This window comes from Pseudopodoces humilis, chromosome 5, assembly GCF_049639895.1.
Source record: "Pseudopodoces humilis isolate 2021_Gansu_Grassland_sample_001 chromosome 5, ASM4963989v1, whole genome shotgun sequence".
Classification (NCBI taxonomy): Eukaryota; Metazoa; Chordata; class Aves; order Passeriformes; family Paridae; genus Pseudopodoces; species Pseudopodoces humilis.
This window is the reverse complement of record NC_142204.1, coordinates 2,588,604-2,607,388: the sequence shown is the minus strand read 5'-3', so window position 1 is coordinate 2,607,388 and position 18,785 is coordinate 2,588,604. Positions and strand designations below refer to the sequence as shown.

The window sequence follows — 18,785 nt, the reverse complement described above, 5'->3', positions numbered from 1 at the left end:
ACCAATATCCATTAATGTCCTCATGCTCTTAAATAGAACACAACCTGAAATAAAACATGTAAACAAGCTCGGTGTGATGTTAGAAGACCTCAGAATGCTTGGCCTGGGTTGGGCACCAGTGAAGTCACACTCTTATCATGAATGTGGAGCTCCTGTGGACCTCAGTGACCCCAGGGCTTGACACCACAATTTTCAGGGAATTCAGCAGGGAATAGCTGCTCTCCCCAGTCCCAGTAAATTGCAATAACAGTCTGCATCTCAGCAATTCCCCCCAGGAGCTGCTGGCAGTGCCCAGAATTTAGGCTGCCTTTGCTTGAGCTCGAAGATGGAGAGATTTTGTGGTTCACTTTGATATTTAATTGATTTTAAAATTGGAGATGCTGAATCAGAGTAATCATGGGAACTGATAAATTTATTTTTTGCTTTTCCTGGGAGGCAGAAAAAGGAGGAGAAGGCCCAAAGAGCTGTCACAGGAGCAGACAGATAGAGGAGCTGCAGAGAACTTCATGGGTAGCAGCAAATTTCCTGCCTCCATAAGCCAAGACATGCAGGGAGAATCTCCTGGATCAAATGATGAAAGAAGAAAATTCATCATTGCTATGGCTGAGCCCTTTTAAAAATCATTTTTGCAGCATTTCTCTGAGAACACATTTGTTGTTCTAAAAGCTGAGCAATTTGCTTTACTAGAAACAGAGCTGGGGAATCCAAGAATTTTTTTTTAAAAAAACCACAACAGAAACAAACAAGAAAACCCTAAAAAACCAAAAAGGGGAGGAATTATGAACTGTGTTGTGTCATTTGTTTTGGGATAGCATTTTTATGTACAGCTGGGAGAATCAGAGGGTTCCCGAGGCTCAAGGACTTAAACATCAATTTTTGCTACATAGGAAAAAAACCCAAACAAATGAAACCCCAGGTAAATGCAGCAGACAGGCTCCTCAGCTCTTTTCTTGTTTCTGTAACTGATTTGTTGTCTGCAGCCCCTCTGCCTCTGTGTCTCACCTATAAAATCCTTCATTTTACAGTAAGATTGTAAATCTTTAGAGTAACTGATACTCAGATTTAAGACACTCATCAAAAGCCCACAGGAACACCAAGCAAAGGCTGGATTTGAAACAAAAATCTACTTATATCAGCAAACAAGGAGATGATATTTTTGTTGACCTTGATATTTTTGTTGACCTTTCTAAAAGTGTCTTGGCTTTCTCACACTGCTCCTAGATGTCTTTCTCTGGCTGTTCACACATTTCATGTGACTTTGCCAATCCTCTGAAAGCTCTCTCTTAGCAGATAATCAGTAGAACAGGACATGACAGACTGCCCTGTGTATGAAGGCAAAGACAGAAAGCAAAAGTTTAATTTAATTTGAATGGGATAGAGAGAAGACTCTTCACTACTTTAAAGGAGTAGAGGTAACCAAAAGAAATAGGACTCTTAGGAAAAATCATGATTTTTGCCAGGACTACTAGATTAATAGTGACATTATTTTAAGAGTCTTTCTTCCTATTAGGTCACAATTTCCCCCCTGGCAGAATAAAATGTTGAGCAGTGTTTCTGTAAGGTCCCATCTAATGCAATATACAGACAGCCCATAAGAGACCCCCAAACATGGGTGAAATGTGTAGGTATCAGGAAAGCAAGAAAGGTAGGAGACAAAGTTGTGAAAATTGCTTGAAAGAAGGAGACAGAAACCTCTCTTAGAGCCCTGAATTCTCTCACAGCATAAAACTGAATCTCCCACAGATGAGCTCAAGACTTGCAAATTACACCACTGTGGCAAGAACAGCAGAAATGGCTTTGTGAAGGTATTTACACTGGCTAGAAAGCCTTTCCCACTGGAAAACTTCTTGCAAGGATGATTATTTTTGCATTAGAAGGGCAGTTTTGCCTACATCTATAGCTGGGGGGGGTTCTGTTAGCAAAACAGTAGAATTCAGGAATCACAAGGAAAGTTTGGAGGTCCCATACATGATATAAATACCAATATAAGTAATAAATAAGTAATAAATAAGTAAATAAATAAGTAATAAATAAGACCAATAATGCTGGCCTGAATTTGTTTTCTGCACTAGATAAATACAGGCCTGCATGAAGAACATAAACAACAAAGTTTGTTGTTTAGTAGGAATATATCAGGAATATATCAGGAATCTATCCAAACTGGCTTTCATCAAAATGCTTGAGAACCAGAAACAGCTTTGCTGTGGGAATCAAGACCTCAGTAAAGAGTAGAAGCATTTAGTATCATTTATTATATATTATAATTCATCCCAGCAAGAGAAGATGCAAGAACTGTCTTTTGGGGATAACTCTGTGCCACTGAAGCCAAGATAAAGAGCTCAGGTCCAAACACAGCTCTCCAGAATTGTCTTTGCTGTCTGGTTTATTCAGCTAACACATTGTCTGGACAGCTGGAATACCATGTGAACACAAACTGCTGATCCCTGGGATTGCCATCCCCGCTGCAGATCCCAAGTTAAAGAAACATTGCCTTTGTGCATTGTGGGTTTTTAGTTTTCTTGACTTGTGGCTTACTCAGCAAGTTTGCCTTAACACTCCTGAAGGTTTAACTGCCTTGTCTCCAGCAGGAAAATCCCACAGCTGAGGGAGAAACTGCCCAGACAGCAAACAGAGCTTTGACCAGAGCAGCCCACAGTCAAATAGGTGTTTATAAATCATTAACTGGTGGCCCCCCAGCCCTTGGGGGTAAAGGTAGACAGCCCTGGAAGGAAGGCAGCCTCCCCTGCCAGCCCTCTCCTCTTCCAGCTGCACTACAGGACACTGAAGTCTCCAAGGAGCTGGAAAATAACCATTTTTCTATAGTGAGCAGAAGAGCAGAGAGTTTCTGCCATCATCTTGCAGAGCTTTGCCTCCTGCACATTTCATCTGAGCCGCCGTGTTGACAGCTCCAGCTCGTCCGGGAGCGACACACGCGGCCACGAGCGGGCTCTCAGCCAGAGTGGGCTGTGCTGGTCACCAAAAATTCAGGGCTGGGAGGAATGGTTGCCAGCCTGTGCCTCAGGGACTGCCATGACAAACGTGTAGGCGCTTCATAAATCACCAGGAAACCGCCTTATTCTCCAGCCAGACTCCAGCTATTCCCATCCTCGGTTTTTATTGACAAAATTACTCATTTCTCCTGCCTCGGTGCTTAAGGGATTCAGTCCTCAGCAGTGGAGGTTGTGCCTTCCTAGGCATTTTCCTGTGATCATTCTTTTCCTACATCAAAACAGTAGAAACATTATTTAACTTGATATACATTTAATATGTTGCATCATTTTTACTGTGCTCTTCAGCAGGAGGAATTTATGCTGAATGTATTATAGCAATGAGCCATGAAAGTATTCCCAGTTTCTCGGAGGTGTTTCTGAGGAAATGGGCTCATATGGCCTAAAGCACCTTAAAACACCAACTGTGGCTTCTAAAATTCCCAACAAAGACTTGAAACGATGAAATTGTAATTGAGAGCAGCAACAGAAGATGCTTACAATAACATGAGAAGCAGTTATCTGAAAATGTGGTTTGTTTTCTTTCATGTGAGCCTCAAGATGAAGATATTCCTGATGCCAGTAATAAAAACACTGCTTTTTTACAGTAGCTCAACAGACAGCAAAACTCAGGAATGGCAGTGGCTGTTCTTGCTGTAGCTACAGCTGCAAAATATTTTGCCCCTACTTTTGCTGCTCATGGTTTCCCAGATGTTTCAGTGTTTCAGTGTTTCCCAGATGAGCAGAATTTTCCAGTGCTTGCCTCTGCACCTTCAGGAGAGACTTGTTTTGGGTGTGAGAAAAGTCTCACTGGTTGGTTTTCATTTGTATTGTCAGAAGGTGAAACTCAGCTTCACCAGCAAAGACTTCATGCTGCAATCAGACAAAAAGTCCTAGCAAAATATGATTTATTTAGGCTTAAATTTATCAGGGGTGTCATTCCTACTGAGAACCAGCATGTTCCTACTGAGAACCAGAACTTCCAAGTGTTGGCAAGAAAATTAAATGCAAAACAAAAAACACCAACAAAGCAAAACAACCAACAGCTGTTTAAACCTTTGAGCTTACTCCCTGATCTGGCTTTGTTGGTTTGGTTTTAGCATGCCCTGATGAATTCAGTTCCCAGGTACCTGCCCACATTTTCTTTGCCTATCCCAGTAAAAGCTGAGTGAGGACAGAACCTAAAGGAAAGGAAAAGCAACATCACCTCTCAAAAGAAACCCATTGTTCACATGCAGCAGAAAAATCACATTTGCATGCAGCAGGAGGTAAGAAACAAAGACATTTTTCATTGTTTTTAGAATCCTCTTCAAGAAAACTATTCTACAGTTTCTGTTTGGAGGCCAAAGTATTATTTCTTGAAAATATCAACACATCAAGAAAAAATTATTATCTCTAGACTAGGTTTGTATTACCCACGTGTTCTACCTAAAAAGAGGAAATTCTAGGGATGCAGCAGATCCTCTCATGCCAGGGTGAGAACTTTATTTGGGCTATGTAAAGACTAACCATGAACTACCTTCCCACTTAATTAAAAATAGCAAAATGTGATTAAAACCGAACTCCTCACTAAGCAGCAACCTAATCAAGCCTCATTCCTCCTGGATTTGCTGTCCATATTTCGTGGAGAAATGGGGATTTCGTTCCTATAGCATCCTTGTTCCCCCCCATGAGTCCCCGCAGCACCTGAAGCTTCTGCAAAGGTCACCCAGGAATAGTCTGTGCCCATCTGCATGGAGCAGGGACAGCCCCAAAGCCTGGCTTGTGCAGAGGCTCTTGCCTGCTGGCCCCACAGGGTTATGAGTAGGGTTGCAATGCCTCACCAAGCCTCGATTTACACAGAACAGAAAGCTCTGAGAAGGAAGGAGGCAGCTGAGAGCAGCTCAGCCAGCACCGAGCGCCTGCCGCGCCTCCCACGCCGCTCCTTTTCTGCTCGGTCACATCAAAATCTTTCATCAGTCAGATCAAAACCTGACGTAGTTTGGGAACACCTGCAGCACTGCACTCACAACCCTGACTACACCAACACATGGAGTTTGAGAAGAAACCTGCTTGCACATCCCCAAGAGGAGATTTCACTGCGTGTGGAGCAGGCTGGGGACTCCAGATTTGGGTGAAATATCTCTGCAAAGAAGGATCTTCCTTCATACCTGTTTTGGTTGAAATCCATATCTCTGCAAAGAAGGATCTTCCTTCATACCTGTTTTGGTTGAAATCCATATGTCTGCAAAGAAAGATCTTCCTTCATACCTGTTTTGGTTGAAATCCATATCTCTGCAAAGAAAGATCTTCCTTCATACCTGTTTTGGTTGAAATCCATATCTCTGCAAAGAAGGATCTTCCTTCATACCTGTTTTGGTTGAAATCCATATCTCTGCAAAGAAAGATCTTCCTTCATACCTGTTTTGGTTGAAATCCATATCTCTGCAAAGAAAGATCTTCCTTCATACCTGTTTTGGTTGAAATCCATATCTCTGCAAAGAAGGATCTTCCTTCATACCTGTTTTGGTTGAAATCTGTAGCTTGACACCAGGGTTTGTGCACACTGTGAGCACACAACACCCCTGGTGAGGGTACAACCTCCTGCTGCAAGTTTTCCTTCCCCATTTCCTGACTCTTGGGGCTACACACGTGCACAACACAGCAGTGAAGAGTCCCAGTTGTCAGAGTCACAGAGTTTCCTTTCAGAAATGTTGTTTTTATTGGTTTTTCTCCTTTTACACATGATAAAAGTGACACAATGACCATTTGTGGCATGTTGTTTGATGCTTAATAATAATTTATTATTAATCATAATATCAATTTATCTATATAAATATATAATATATAAATATGAATATATATCATGTATATTATATAATTATATATTATCTATATATAATGTATAGATTATATATTATATAGAATTCTATATAATGTATAATATATCTTATATAGTAATTATATATCTAATCTATATGTGTAATATAGATTATAGATATAGTTATATATAATATATTAATAAGTATATAATATATAAAATATATATAAATATAAACTAAATATAAATATAAATATATAATACATTTAAATATATATTTATTATCTATTCATAGTTAATATTCGTATAATATATATAATATAATATAATATATAATATATAATATTTAATATAGAATATAGAATATAGAATATAGAATATAGAATATAGAATATAGAATATAGAATATAGAATATAATATAATATAATATAATATAATATAAATAATATAGTTAATGATATTAATATCATGTAATATCTAATAAATATCACTATAAATAACAATATTTATAAATTTATATAAATATATAAATATATAAATATATTATATATATTATATATAAATTATATTAATATATAAATATGTGAGTTTATTAATAGAAATAATATAAATAGTATATAATATTTATTTATTGTATTATTTATTATAATATTCATTTGGGGGTCTGTGGTATTAATGAATAAAGTGACCCTTGAGATTACACTACATTAGCATTAGAAATATGTTCTAGATACACAAAGTACTGTGTTATACTGTGGTACTGTGCTTAAAACAGTAAAACCACTGGTTGTGGCAAAATAAAAACCCTCCTGTAAGGTAAAAAATAGAGGGAACACGAAACAAAGGCAAGAAAGAAAAATAAATTCTGCTGTGCTTTGAGGAAAGGAGAAGGCAGGAGAGGCTGTCTGAGTCAGGAGGATACACTCAACTTACAGGGGCTTTCTAAAATGTGAAAAGTTCCTGAAGCAGCAAAGAAATGCAGAAGGGCCCAGACCTCACCAGAGCTGGGTCAAGGAAGAGTTGGGAGAACATCAGAATTAGCAAAAAAACCAATTTTTTTTCTCCCCAATGAGCTGTCAAAGTCACTGTTCTCAAATGTGACAGGCAGGTGCACCTGATGGGTGTCAAAGGTTGCAGGAGTCTAAATGAGTAGTGAGGTACCAACAAAACCACCCCAAACAAGAAACAAGAACTTCTATTCTGTTAACAGAATTAATTATGGGGAGCTTTAATCTTTTAGACATTGCCATCCAACAGGATTTTAACCATGACTTAAAATTTCATGTCCATTAGCTGAGGTTCTTGGTCTCAAAACTCTCCTGTAATCAGCACACAAAAAGTCTTTCTCCAGATCTCTTGCATTTCTTGGATTCACCTGGCTGAAAACCACCATTAGACCAAAGTTTCTTAAAGCATTTTTATATGTCCTTGTTTTAGTAAGCTTTCTTGACAAAAAAAGAAAAAATCAAGTAAAATCCTGTATGGAAAGAGAGATTTTGTCTCTCTGTATTTAAAAACAACCAAGAGACCAGGCTGATTTAAGTTTTCCTGTAAAATATTATTGCTCCTGCTCAGCTGATTTACCTACTCATAAAACCCAAAAACACCTCCCTGCAAATATTATCTTCTAGAGCTGTCATATCCCAATATATACTGCTGGTTCAAAATAAACAAGTGTTAAAAAACAGCTTTTTACATCACTGCAAATATGACCTAAAACCTAGAAATTCATTCTCAGATAATAGTTTTCCTCTACAAAATACCATATTCTGAATATATATAACATATTCTGAATATATATAAAAATACACTCAGAAAAACAGGATAAAACAAAGTTTTGAGAGATGAGCAGCCAAGTCTTATAGGCCAAAACTCTGTTAAAAATGTCACAGTGAGTACAGTGCAAGGATGTGATGATGGGATGAAGCTGTGACTGAATATTTTTATCCACAGACAGTCTGTGGATCATGGGCTTCAAAGTTTTCCTTATATATTATTTTTTCCTGTTCTCTGTTGTTGTTTTTTTTTTAATCATACTGCTCAGAAGAATAGAGATATTTTTGATATGCTTATCAACACCAAGAGACCCCAGGGAAGTTTTTGTTTTTGTTTTTTTCCAGCAAAATAATTTTGATTAATTCATTAATTAGTGAATTACTGTGGCTCAAAACCAAACCAACTGCTGCCACTTTCCAATGTGTTCCTCAGGCCTTTTGACAGCTCCAAATATATTTGAAATAAACCTTAAATTTTCAAACAATGGGACCACAAGAGCCAAAAGTGCTTTGCACAGCAGGAGTGCTGGGGGATTTCATCTTTATGACCAGGAGCCACTCTGAAATCTGGCATCAGCCTTCAAAGCCACACTCATCAGCACCTTGGATTCTTACTGGGAATATGACTGGAAGCACAGCAGAGTCCCAGACCAGCAAGAACAGGTCAGATTTACTTATTTATAGTGAAGCAGAGCAAATAAATCAATCTATTTCCACAGCTCTGGCAGATGGAGCCAGGCCACGGCTCAGTCTGCTCCGAGTTTGTGGTGAGCAAAGCGCAGCTCCGTGGTGCCTGTTCCATCTCTGAGGGTTTAGACACACAGCTGAAGGTAGAATATATGGGCAACACCTGGAAAATCACAGTCTGAAGTGCAGGAAATTGCCTAAAACCATCTTGGGAGCCACTGGTAGGGTGTTACACCTTGCTTTTTTTGCTTAACCGTGATGATGAAGGATAAGAATGGATCCTGCATTCAGCTGACCAATTTTGGACTTCCAAGTGATTTTGAGGTGCAGATTATTCCAGCAGAGAGCTCAGACAAGCTATATCCACCAGCACCTATTTTATTTCATCAACTCTAATAGGAGTCAAGGGACTCAGATGTGCACCTGTGCCGTCAGTGGTTGGTTTCAGTCAGGGGTCCAGCAGGATCTCAAGCCCTGTAATTGCTCTCTGCTTGCATGTCTCCAAAAAAAAAGGGAAAAGAAAAAGGGAAACAGAAAAAAAGGGGAAAAGAAAAAGGGGAAAAGAAAAAGAAAAAGGGGAAAAGAAAAAGGGGAAAAGAAAAAGGGGAAAAGAAAAAGAAAAAGAAAAAGAAAAAGAAAAAGAAAAAGAAAAAGAAAAAGAAAAAGAAAAAGAAAAAGAAAAAGAAAAAGAAAAAGAAAAAGAAAAAGAGAAAAAGAAAAAGGGGAAAGGAAAAGGGGAAAAGAAAAAGGGGAAAAGAAAAAGGGAAAAAGAAAAAAGAGAAAAAGAAAAAGGGGAAAAGTGAAAAGAAAAAGTGAAAAGTAAAAGGGAAAAGAAAAAGGGAAAAATAAAAAAAAGAGAAAAAGAAAAAGGGAAAAGAAAAAGGGCGGAAAAAAAAAAAAGAAAAAGAAAAAGAAAAAAAAAAAAGAAAAAGAAAAAGAAAAATAAAAAGGAAAAGGAAAAGGAAAAAGAAAAAGAAAAAGAAAAAGAAAAAGAAAAAGAAAAAGAAAAAGAAAAAGAAAAAGAAAAAGAAAAAGAAAAAGAAAAAGAAAAAGAAAAAGAAAAAGAAAAAGAAAAAGAAAAAAGTGCCACAAGGAAAATGATACTGATAAATCCCCAAGCAAGGCAATGTTTTTGTGATGTACAATCAGTGTGAGCAGACTGGAACTCACATCTTCAGGGCTCATAATTTACAAGACAACCAGATTCTTCAGATTTTTGTGTTCCCTTGAAGGAGAAGCCATGTCTGTGATTACACCAAAAATGCTTTCAAAGTCCAGCTGTTTTACACTCCTCATTAAAATTCAGGCAGCTACCACACATTCCAAAGCACAGGAACAGACACACATTTAGTAAGATTTATTTACACAAATCTGACCTAAATCAGTGCTACTCATCCAGCATCAAAATTCCTTTCCAACGTGAGCAGCCAAAGCCAAAGTTAAACTTGCAACACAAAGCACCACCAGAGTCCTATTTTGAGAAGCCAAGTATCAATTAAACCTCACAGTGAGCAAAAGTCTACTCCTTGAGATTTATTCTCCCACTTCTTAGGGAATATCTGTATGGCCTACCCCATCCTGCTTCCTGAGGAAGATATTTCACAGATATCCTGCACATGGCTGGGTGAGAACTTTCTCAGGTTCTGTGGAAAATTCTCAGCAGCCACTTGTCAAGCCAGATGGTAGAAGGCTTGATATGAGCACTGCAAAGCCTTAGCAAGTAAGGAGCTGAAATCACATTTCTTCCTCAGAGAGCCATCTGAGTAAGCAAAGAAACACAGCAGAAGTTCCTAAATAACCTCAAGCTTGGAGTGCCACGCAGGGAATCCCTAGCACTGAGAAATAACTCACTGAAGGTGCAGCTCTAACACCAAACTGGAGTTTCCTGCTTTTTCTGCATTCCCTGAGGGAATTGCTGCAGCTCAGAGGGGGTGTGGGAGGCACAGATAAAACACACCACCAAGGGACTTTGATATACTTCACTCAGGATCACAAAGGGAAACTCCAACTCCCTCAACAGCCTGGAAATACTATCCAGAAGAGGCATTTACAGCCTTTAAGAAAAACCCAGAGTTCATGGCTTGAAACCAAGCTTGCTTGCCATCTGCCCAAGTAAATTGACCATTTGTCCCTGTTAGAGACAGCTGGGATATTACAGCAATTAAAGTGGCACAGGGAGGGAGTGACATTTTTGGTTTGGGAAGAGACTGCAGCAATGACACCATCCAAACATTCCTGATTGTGAAGAGGTGACACTCTAAAGTGAATAATGAAAAAGGGTGTTCACCAAGCATGAGCACTTCCAGTTGTTCAAGTTAAATAAATGAGTTCCCTAAAAAGATATCTTTTGTTCCTATGGAAGAGATTTGCACCAAATGAAAGAATTGTGTTTCTGACAATGCAAAGCATCCATAGTCACTGGCCAGACTTTTACAGAGTACATATTTGCCTTTCGATACCGACATCTGTGAGCCAGCAGCAGTAATAAATCTGAATGTTAGCACAGTTAGCTTTCCACATTTTAGGTCAAATGCTATCAAATTTAGCTTATCAGCTTATTAAGATAAAACAAGCTCCTTTTTCATTAGCTTTCTGATTAGTTGCTTGGTTTCCAGAACCTGGGACAGTAAAAAGGGTTGTTGTTTGGTTGGGGCTTTTTTCCATAGTGTAAATGCTTAATGCCCACTGGTTGTCCTTTATAAATCATAAACAGGGAAATCACTGCTTGATCCCTTGCTAGAAGAGGGGAATGTGATGATTTCAGCATGTTTAAAACACACATTCCTAAAATACCTAACTGGTCTGTAATTTTTTCACAGTATAAGGCCTGAGCTTAGTGGTTAGGTTCCTTAACCTGCAACCACACTGGTTTTGATCATCAAGCTGTGCAGTGCCAGCCTGTTGAGCTGGATACTTTGAGAGTTGTGTTATTGTCTTCCAAAGATAGCAGCCTTCCCTGGGAGCAAACACAAACACAAAAAAAATGGGACCCAGCACTGAAGAGGTCTCTGCCACAGCAAAATGTCCTTTGTTGGGTGCAGACTGCAGCATCCACCAGGCTTCTGCTGCTCTGACACGTGGGAAAGAAAAGGTTGTGCCCTTTGGAGAGAGGTAAAAGTGTTGCTGTTTTAGGAAAGAGGGCTTGAGTGTGCTCCAGGATGGCTGCAAGAGCTCCAGCAAAGAGAATTTAATCAAACTGGCTGTCACATCTCCTCTCTTGTGCTGGGAGATCTGTGAGGAAGATTTAAAACAAAAACAAAAACAAAAACAAAACAAAAAAACAAAACAACAAAAAAACCCCAAAGAAACAAAAATAAACATAAAATTACGTCCTTTTAATACGTTTCACAACATGTGTTCTTATTTTAGAGTCGACATACCGTCACCAAGCTACCATTGATGATGAAGTGGTTTCCATGGAGATACTAGACACAGCTGGCCAGGTGCGTGGGTGCGTGTGCTGCTACCCAGCTCCTTGCCTTGGGTAGGCAGCAGGGGAGGAAATTGTGGTGGTGGTGGCAGTGGGTGGCAGGTGTGCCCTACTCTGGGGACACTCATTTGCTTCTGGGCAGAACTCCCCTCTCTCCTCACCCTGTGCTGGATCCTCACCCTTCTGCAAGGGATCCTGCTGGGGAGAACCATCAAGTCAAGGGGTTTTTTACTCTGGGGTAAATTATTTTGTTGTCATGCCTTTTTAATTGTGGCCAGCCCAAGTAGGCACAAAATCTCGGTCTGTTTCTGCAGTCAAGTGATGAGGCTTGACAACTTCAGTCAATGATTCCCGCTGAAGTGAAGAGCAGATTTGTCACAGTCAGGTGTCCCTTTTAAAACACAGCTGCACAGGCAGGTCGTGGCACTGGGTGGAACACGCCACACGACAAAAAGGGTTCTGGTGTGTGCCAAGTATAAAGTGAAGCAGACACACGCAGCTTTGTAGGCTTTGGAGGACCAGCACCTCCCTGGAAGTCTGCTGTCTTCTTCAAAACCCAAATTCCTAAGGCATCCTTCCACCTTTCCCAACAGGAGGATGCCATTCAGAAGGAAGGACACGTGCGATGGGGCGAGGGCTTCGTGCTGGTTTACGACATCACGGACAGAGGCAGCTTCGAGGAAATGCTGCCGCTTAAGAACTTGCTGGATGAGGTTAAAAAGCCCAAAAACGTCACCCTGATCCTGGTGGGGAACAAAGCAGACTTGGATCACTCCAGGCAAGTCAGCACGGAGGAAGGTGAAAAGCTGGCCACGGAACTTGCTTGTGCTTTTTACGAGTGCTCTGCTTGCACAGGAGAGGGGAACATCATGGAGGCCTTCTACGAGCTCTGCCGGGAGGTGCGGCGCCGCAAGATGGTCCAGGGCAAGACTCGGAGGAGAAGCTCCACCACCCACGTCAAGCAGGCCATTAATAAGATGCTCACCAAAATCAGCAGCTAAAAAGGAGCTGTCCTGAGGCAGAGGAGCATTTTAGAGGGTATTAGCTTGGAGTAGGGATGGGGCAAGCAGAGCGCGTTTAGCGAGAAATGGTCAAATCTTTGCAATGAGGGAAAAAAAAAGCACCAAAAAGACAAATGCCACCACTTTTTTGAGTAACACATACTATTTTCTTGTTTTGAAATGTATTTAGCCACGCTGCTTCTGACTAATGTGGGGGAAAAAAAAACACCAAGGAAAAAAAAAAAACAACAAACACCAAATGAACTCCAAAGGACCAGACAATTGTGGGGATTGGCAACCAAGAGAGAATCTTCTGCTTCTACGTGGCTAGCTCCAATCCCCTGCAAGTCAGTAGTGCCTAAACATCATTTCCAGCCAGCCAGCTGCCCAGTAGCCATTGGAAAGTAAGATTCAGCCCTCAGTCCATCAATAACCATCACAACTGCTGTTCTCCAGGACTGAATATGTGTAGAGGCTGCTGTGCTGAATCAGAAAGTTCACCTGATACCTTCACCAGCTCTAAGTTGTTGGCTCATTGTATGCTTTCACTCCTTCCTTGTTATTTTTGTCAAATCCATGAGTGTTGATGTTCTCAGCAAGGTATGCAAAAAATATGGGAAAGGTCTATTTCCTGGTGTGTTTAGTCAGCTAGACACACATTTCAAGAGAGCTGGAGTTCCAGCTGCTCTGAAAGTGCAGAATTCTCCAGAAATAATCAGCTAGTCCAGCAGCATTTCAGCATTTCTCCCTCAAAGTGCAGTACTGTGCTTGGGGAAGTGGGAGAAGATGTGTTGGGAAATCAAACTGAAAAACAGCAAAAAAAAAGAAAGAACCATATTACTATTGACTTAGCTATGAGTAGTTTTTAGCTTTTTTTTTTTTGGGGGGGAGAAGGGGAGGGTCTTTTTTTTCAATTCAAGTAATTCTTCTTAGTCTATCTTATACAAACGAAGACCTGAATCCTTGGGAAGGCAAGTATTTGAAGTCTAAGCCCAAATGTAAATCAGATCTGAATGGCCTCTACCATATCAAAAGACCATAATTTCCAGCTGTTTAAACTTCCAGATGCTGCTTGGAGCACTCTGGGGCTTAAAGCAGTGCAGGGTTTTTGTGAATTTTATCTGGAAATGCATTTTATCAGATTTTGGTGCCTGGGATAAAAGGTGTCCAGTTTTTTCCTTCTCCCTCATAAGCCAGCTGCCAAGTTTTGCCTCCTGTCCAGTTGGTTTGTTAACTGCTAAAAGCTGCAAGAACCAAGAGTGGAATCTTTTCATTCAGATTGTGCTGGTCTCCCACCAGTGGTGCTGCATCCCTTCAGAAGCACAGCCAGGGGCTGGGATGACAAATTAACAGTGCTCTCCTTTGAGGAACAGGGCCCTTGCAGCATTTGCTTACAGCTTTATCCTCCACTGCTTTGTACTTCACGTGGTTATTTGGGAGGAGGTAACTCCCAAAGGCTGTCAAATGCAGTTTGCCACAGATGTAGGAAAGTGAGTAAAGTGAATAAATCAAACTGGCCATCACTCTGTTGAGTTATAGGTAGTTCCATATAGGTGGTGGAAAAGGCTGAAGAGGCAGATCTGTATATCCCTGTGAACAGAAAAATGTTCCAAATTAGGACTTCTATTAAAATAATTCACTTAAGGATATTTTACCTAAGTAATTTGTTTTTAAAACTTTCACTTTTACCCAACCAGCAAAGAACATCACATTCAGATGTATATTTTATTTGGCCTGTTGTTTGTTTTCTCTGCTTCTGTATCCTGGGTGGTAAAAAACCTCATTTCACTCTCCTGGAATCAGTGTCTATATTTTGTCCCTCATGTTCACGTGTGATGCTGTACATCAGCTGGACACACTGCAGTGGAAATTTCACAGTGTGCTTCTGGGCAGGGGGTCCTTGCAACAGGCCTCTGTGACACACTTGTTCCCAAACTACTCATCTTATCATTAACTTTTTTTAAAAAGAAAAAAAAAATACCAAAAAAAAAAGAAAAAAAAAAAGAAAAAAAAATAGAGGATTTTCCATTTTTAGTCCTATTAGAAATGTAGAATCAATCCAAGTGTAAAAGAGCAAGCTTGTGCCTGTTCACAAAACAGATTTCTTTAGCTTTAGGGACTGAACTTGCAAGCAATTTAGTTACATTAGGAGCCAGAGTGAGCATTTGCAAGTTGAAGCATTAAAGTTCTGTTATCTTTCAAATCAGTGCTGGTATCTGAAGTAAAGAAAATCCTTACCTGCAATCCCAAGGCAAGGTAGCCAAGTCTTTACACTGGTATGCAAAGCAATTCATTCATCCCTCTTAGAAATCTTCAGCAGTTCTTTTATCTGAAAAACCTTTCTTGGGGCTCAAGTTGGAGCTGCATTTAAAATACAAAAAGGTTATAAATGAATGACAAGAGAAACTAATTAATCATATTCATACTAGAAGAGTTAAAAGGAAAGAGAGGCTGAGTTTTGGCCCTCATATTTTCCAAAAGATTTGCAGCAAATTGTATCTTCTTTTATAAAGTCTCTGTGGACAAATTATAAAATGCTGGTGAAAATAAAACGTTCCACTGCGCAAACATCTCTTGTTACATAAAGAACCTACAATAAAAATAGTAACATTCCTTTGCAAGGACTGAATTTGAGAACTGCCAAACAAGATAAACACTTGGTCAAAAAGGAGGCTGCCATTTTGTCACCTTTCCTCCAAAACAAACACAAACTTCTTCACTTAATTGCTCATTAATTTTCTTCCCTCAAAGCCATTTCTACTGTGCTGCATTATAACCTGTTGATATGCATTACATAGCATGAAATGCAACTTGATTTCCTGCTGCTCACCATGTTGCAACACATTACTGGATATGTTATAAATCTGTCCACAATGTGCAAATTGAGCCCAAAATTGCCCAAGCATTGAAAAGGCTGAGTGCAGCATGAAACCACATTCAGTAGCCTTTCTGCAGCAGACACCAACAGATTAAATTCTGTTTCTCCTGCTGCTAAATGTGTGTATGTGACACTAACATTAAATTTCTCTCCTCTGCCTGCGACCATTCCTGCGGAGAGGATGGGAAGGATGCTAAACAAAAAACTGGGAGTAAAGGTGAAAGGGATACTTGTTACCTGCAACAAGTTGATCGTCACTTATGAAGTTTTTTAAATATTTATCTTCAATTGATGAAGAGTTAGTCATGCCCGTGCTGCAAGACCTGGATCAGGACCCAAAACTTCCCTAGAACTTTGAGAATCTTTATTATCTGGGGGTTTGGTGCAACTACAGATGGAAGAGAGGATCAGCCACTGGGTTTGCACCTGGATCCAGACAGGTTGTCCCCAGCCTGGGGATAGTTGGATCTGGCAGTTTGCTACAAGGCTAGTTGATTTTTATATATATAATGATCTGTATGCATTTTTACATTAAAAATATGAAAGCTTGTGCTTGTAGATAATATATAAGGAAAACAAAATAAAAAAGAAAAAGAAAATACAGTGTTTTCTGTACTGAACTCTCCCATATTGATCTTCCATTAGATGCCTCCGGTGTTCCTTCCTGCTATTAAGGGGCCAGTTCCAAAAGGCCTTTTTTTGGGTTTTTATTTAATCTTTATCAAAGGAAAGCAAACAGTGAATTTTACCAGAATAAGCACTGTAAATTTGGGATCATTTTATTTGAAATTATTTAGCTGTTAGTCCTGGAACAGAGAAGACAAACAGCATCCAGAGTGAGGCACAGCTCCAAATGTCCTTGCTAACTATTTCAAGGCCGATGAAGGGAGTTACAGAGTTGTTAACTAACCTCAGTGAAACCCACCAAATGATGTCCTGCCAGCTCAACAGATCTCAATCCCAGACTGCTGAGGTGAAATCCTGGGCTAAGGAATCTGGGAGATTCATGCTGGTGATTTGGACAGAGGCAACTTTTCACCTGCTGCCAGCCACGCCTGTGTTCCAAGGATAATGCTCTGCTAAGGTGAAGAGGAGGTGCATAAAATGTACCTTATGAAAAGTGCATCATGTGAATGGTAAATAATCAAACAGAGCATGGGTATCAAGCTGTAGCAGAGGAAGCTCCAGCACTGAAGAGGGGAGCTGTAATCCACTCTTGTGGCCCCAAACCTGGGCCAGCCAAGTAACCCCAAAGCAAGGTGAACAGGAGTGGGGGTGTAAGAATGCCACATGTGGCAGAGCACTGCATGAAATCTGGGTGCAGATGCATGAAACCTCCCAGCTGCATTCACTGCCTGCCTCTGGAGCACTACAAAGCAGCCTTGAGTTCTGTCAAGCCACACTACAACTTGCTCCAGTCAAAATAATGTCTCCTGCAAAGTAAGTAGCTGCAGTCATAAAGGCTATGTACAAACTGTGTTCAGGGCTCCTTTTATCTTTTTCCTTAATGGCTCAATACATATGCAAATCTTAAGAAGAAAAAGAAAAAGAGGCTTTAATTAAAAGAGGCTCCTTGGCATTTTGATGTGTCTGCCTTTATGCCCTTTGCAAAATTAAACCCATAACAAAAACAGTGTCATCTTAGAAACTCTGGTGTTACACATTTTATTTCCTCTGCAGATGCCAGGCACTAATTACCTCAGGCCATGGAAATATGAGGCAGAGGCTGGGCTTGTAGGAGGTTTCTAGGAGGTGATAACCATGGGGAGGCCAGCTCAGCCTGGTTTCTGCCAGCAAGGTGATTGCCCATGATTTCCTGATGCTGCAGCAAATGCTTGGGGCAGGACTCTGCTGGCTCTGGTGGGGCTTGAAGAGATGGGTCAAGCCCCTGTGAAAACACCCCCATGGCCAATTTCTCTCATCCACTTGAAGGATTTTCCCCATTTTCAGTTTGAAGAAGACTGGCAGGAAAATGTGAGGTAATTCCAGGCCACTGGCTGTTCAATCAACCCAAGAATTTGAGGGGATTTTTGCCTCCTGCCTTGTTGGACTGGTCTCTTCCATCTCCAGCTTGATTCCCCAAAGCAGCATTTGTCTTTTGCTGTTTCTAAATGAAGTTGTTTTGAGTTTTGTTTGGTTTTTTTGGGGTTTTTTTTGAATGGTAGTTGTCCATAGACTCAGATATCCATGGGCAAAGAGGCTGTGCCACTTCTCAGAGGTCACTCTCACAAGGATGGGGTGCTTGCAAATGCCTCTGGGTATAAATTATTAACTCTGAGCACAGAAGCTCTGAAGAGTAGGAAATAATTAATCCTTTTTTTCAATAAGGGAACCTCTCATTGTAGTACAGATGGCTGTGTCAAGCACCAGTCCTAAACCAGACTGAAATACTGCTCATCACTAGGAGCAGCCACGGTCTGTCATGAAATATTAACATGCAGAGTAATTAAAAAAAAATTAAAACAATTTACAGGCAGATTTCAAGCTAAACCTCTCTGAAAAAATGTACACATTCTTTCCTTTTAAATTTTATGTGGTATCAGGAATTTACAAAACCTCATTTCAAAATCCAGCAGGTTCTGGTGACTGAGAATGTATCAGTAATGTAAAAAATAAAGGTTTTTATCAAACTCCCTTGTCAATACACAGGATTTAACCCTGCACTCTGTTTCTTATGGCCTGGTCAAAGCTGTCATTACTACAAGGAATATCAAGGAGACTCAGATGGAACTTTTGACATGAAAAAAATTCAAATTAAAAAACCCCCAATAAATAACCCCAAAGGGACATAACCCAAATAAAGGCTGAATTCCTATTTTCCTGAAAAGCAATTGTAAGATTTCATCCACCAGTTCTGGTACACAGGTGATCTGACCAAACCAAGTAATTAGAAACAGCAGAATATTTTGAGGTTTTAACTTGGATTTCTTTTTGCAAATCTAACTGTAAAGAAATAAAATTATTATTGTGCATCAGGCATTAGGTCTGGAATTTGCAATTGAGGCCAGGTTTTTGATATCCAGCTTTCAAAAAAATCCAGAGGAGAGAAGAGGAGAGGGGAAAGAACAAGAAAATAAAATAAAAAAAAAAAAAAGTAAAATAAAAAAAAAAAAAAAAAGGAAGAGAAGAAGAAGAAAAAATAAAAAATATTTTAAAAAAAAAGAAAATAAAAAGAGAAAAATCTAGTTTAAAAAAAGTCCAAATAATTTTCTCTTTGTTCTTAGGG

At 39.8% G+C, this 18,785-nt stretch overlaps 1 protein-coding gene across 2 annotated transcripts in view; it reads left to right on the top strand.

The window, feature by feature from the left end:
- Positions 1-16,039, top strand: part of RERG (RAS like estrogen regulated growth inhibitor) — a 98,027-nt gene extending 81,988 nt beyond the window's left edge. For both annotated transcript variants that reach the window (XM_005526956.3, XM_088055864.1), the window contains exons 4-5: positions 11,620-11,693; positions 12,274-16,039. In XM_005526956.3, the coding sequence (XP_005527013.1) occupies positions 11,620-11,693; positions 12,274-12,681 (482 nt within the window). In that variant the 3' untranslated portion in view covers positions 12,682-16,039. The remainder of the gene's footprint in view (positions 1-11,619; positions 11,694-12,273) is intronic.
- Positions 16,040-18,785: the final 2,746 nt, after the last annotated feature.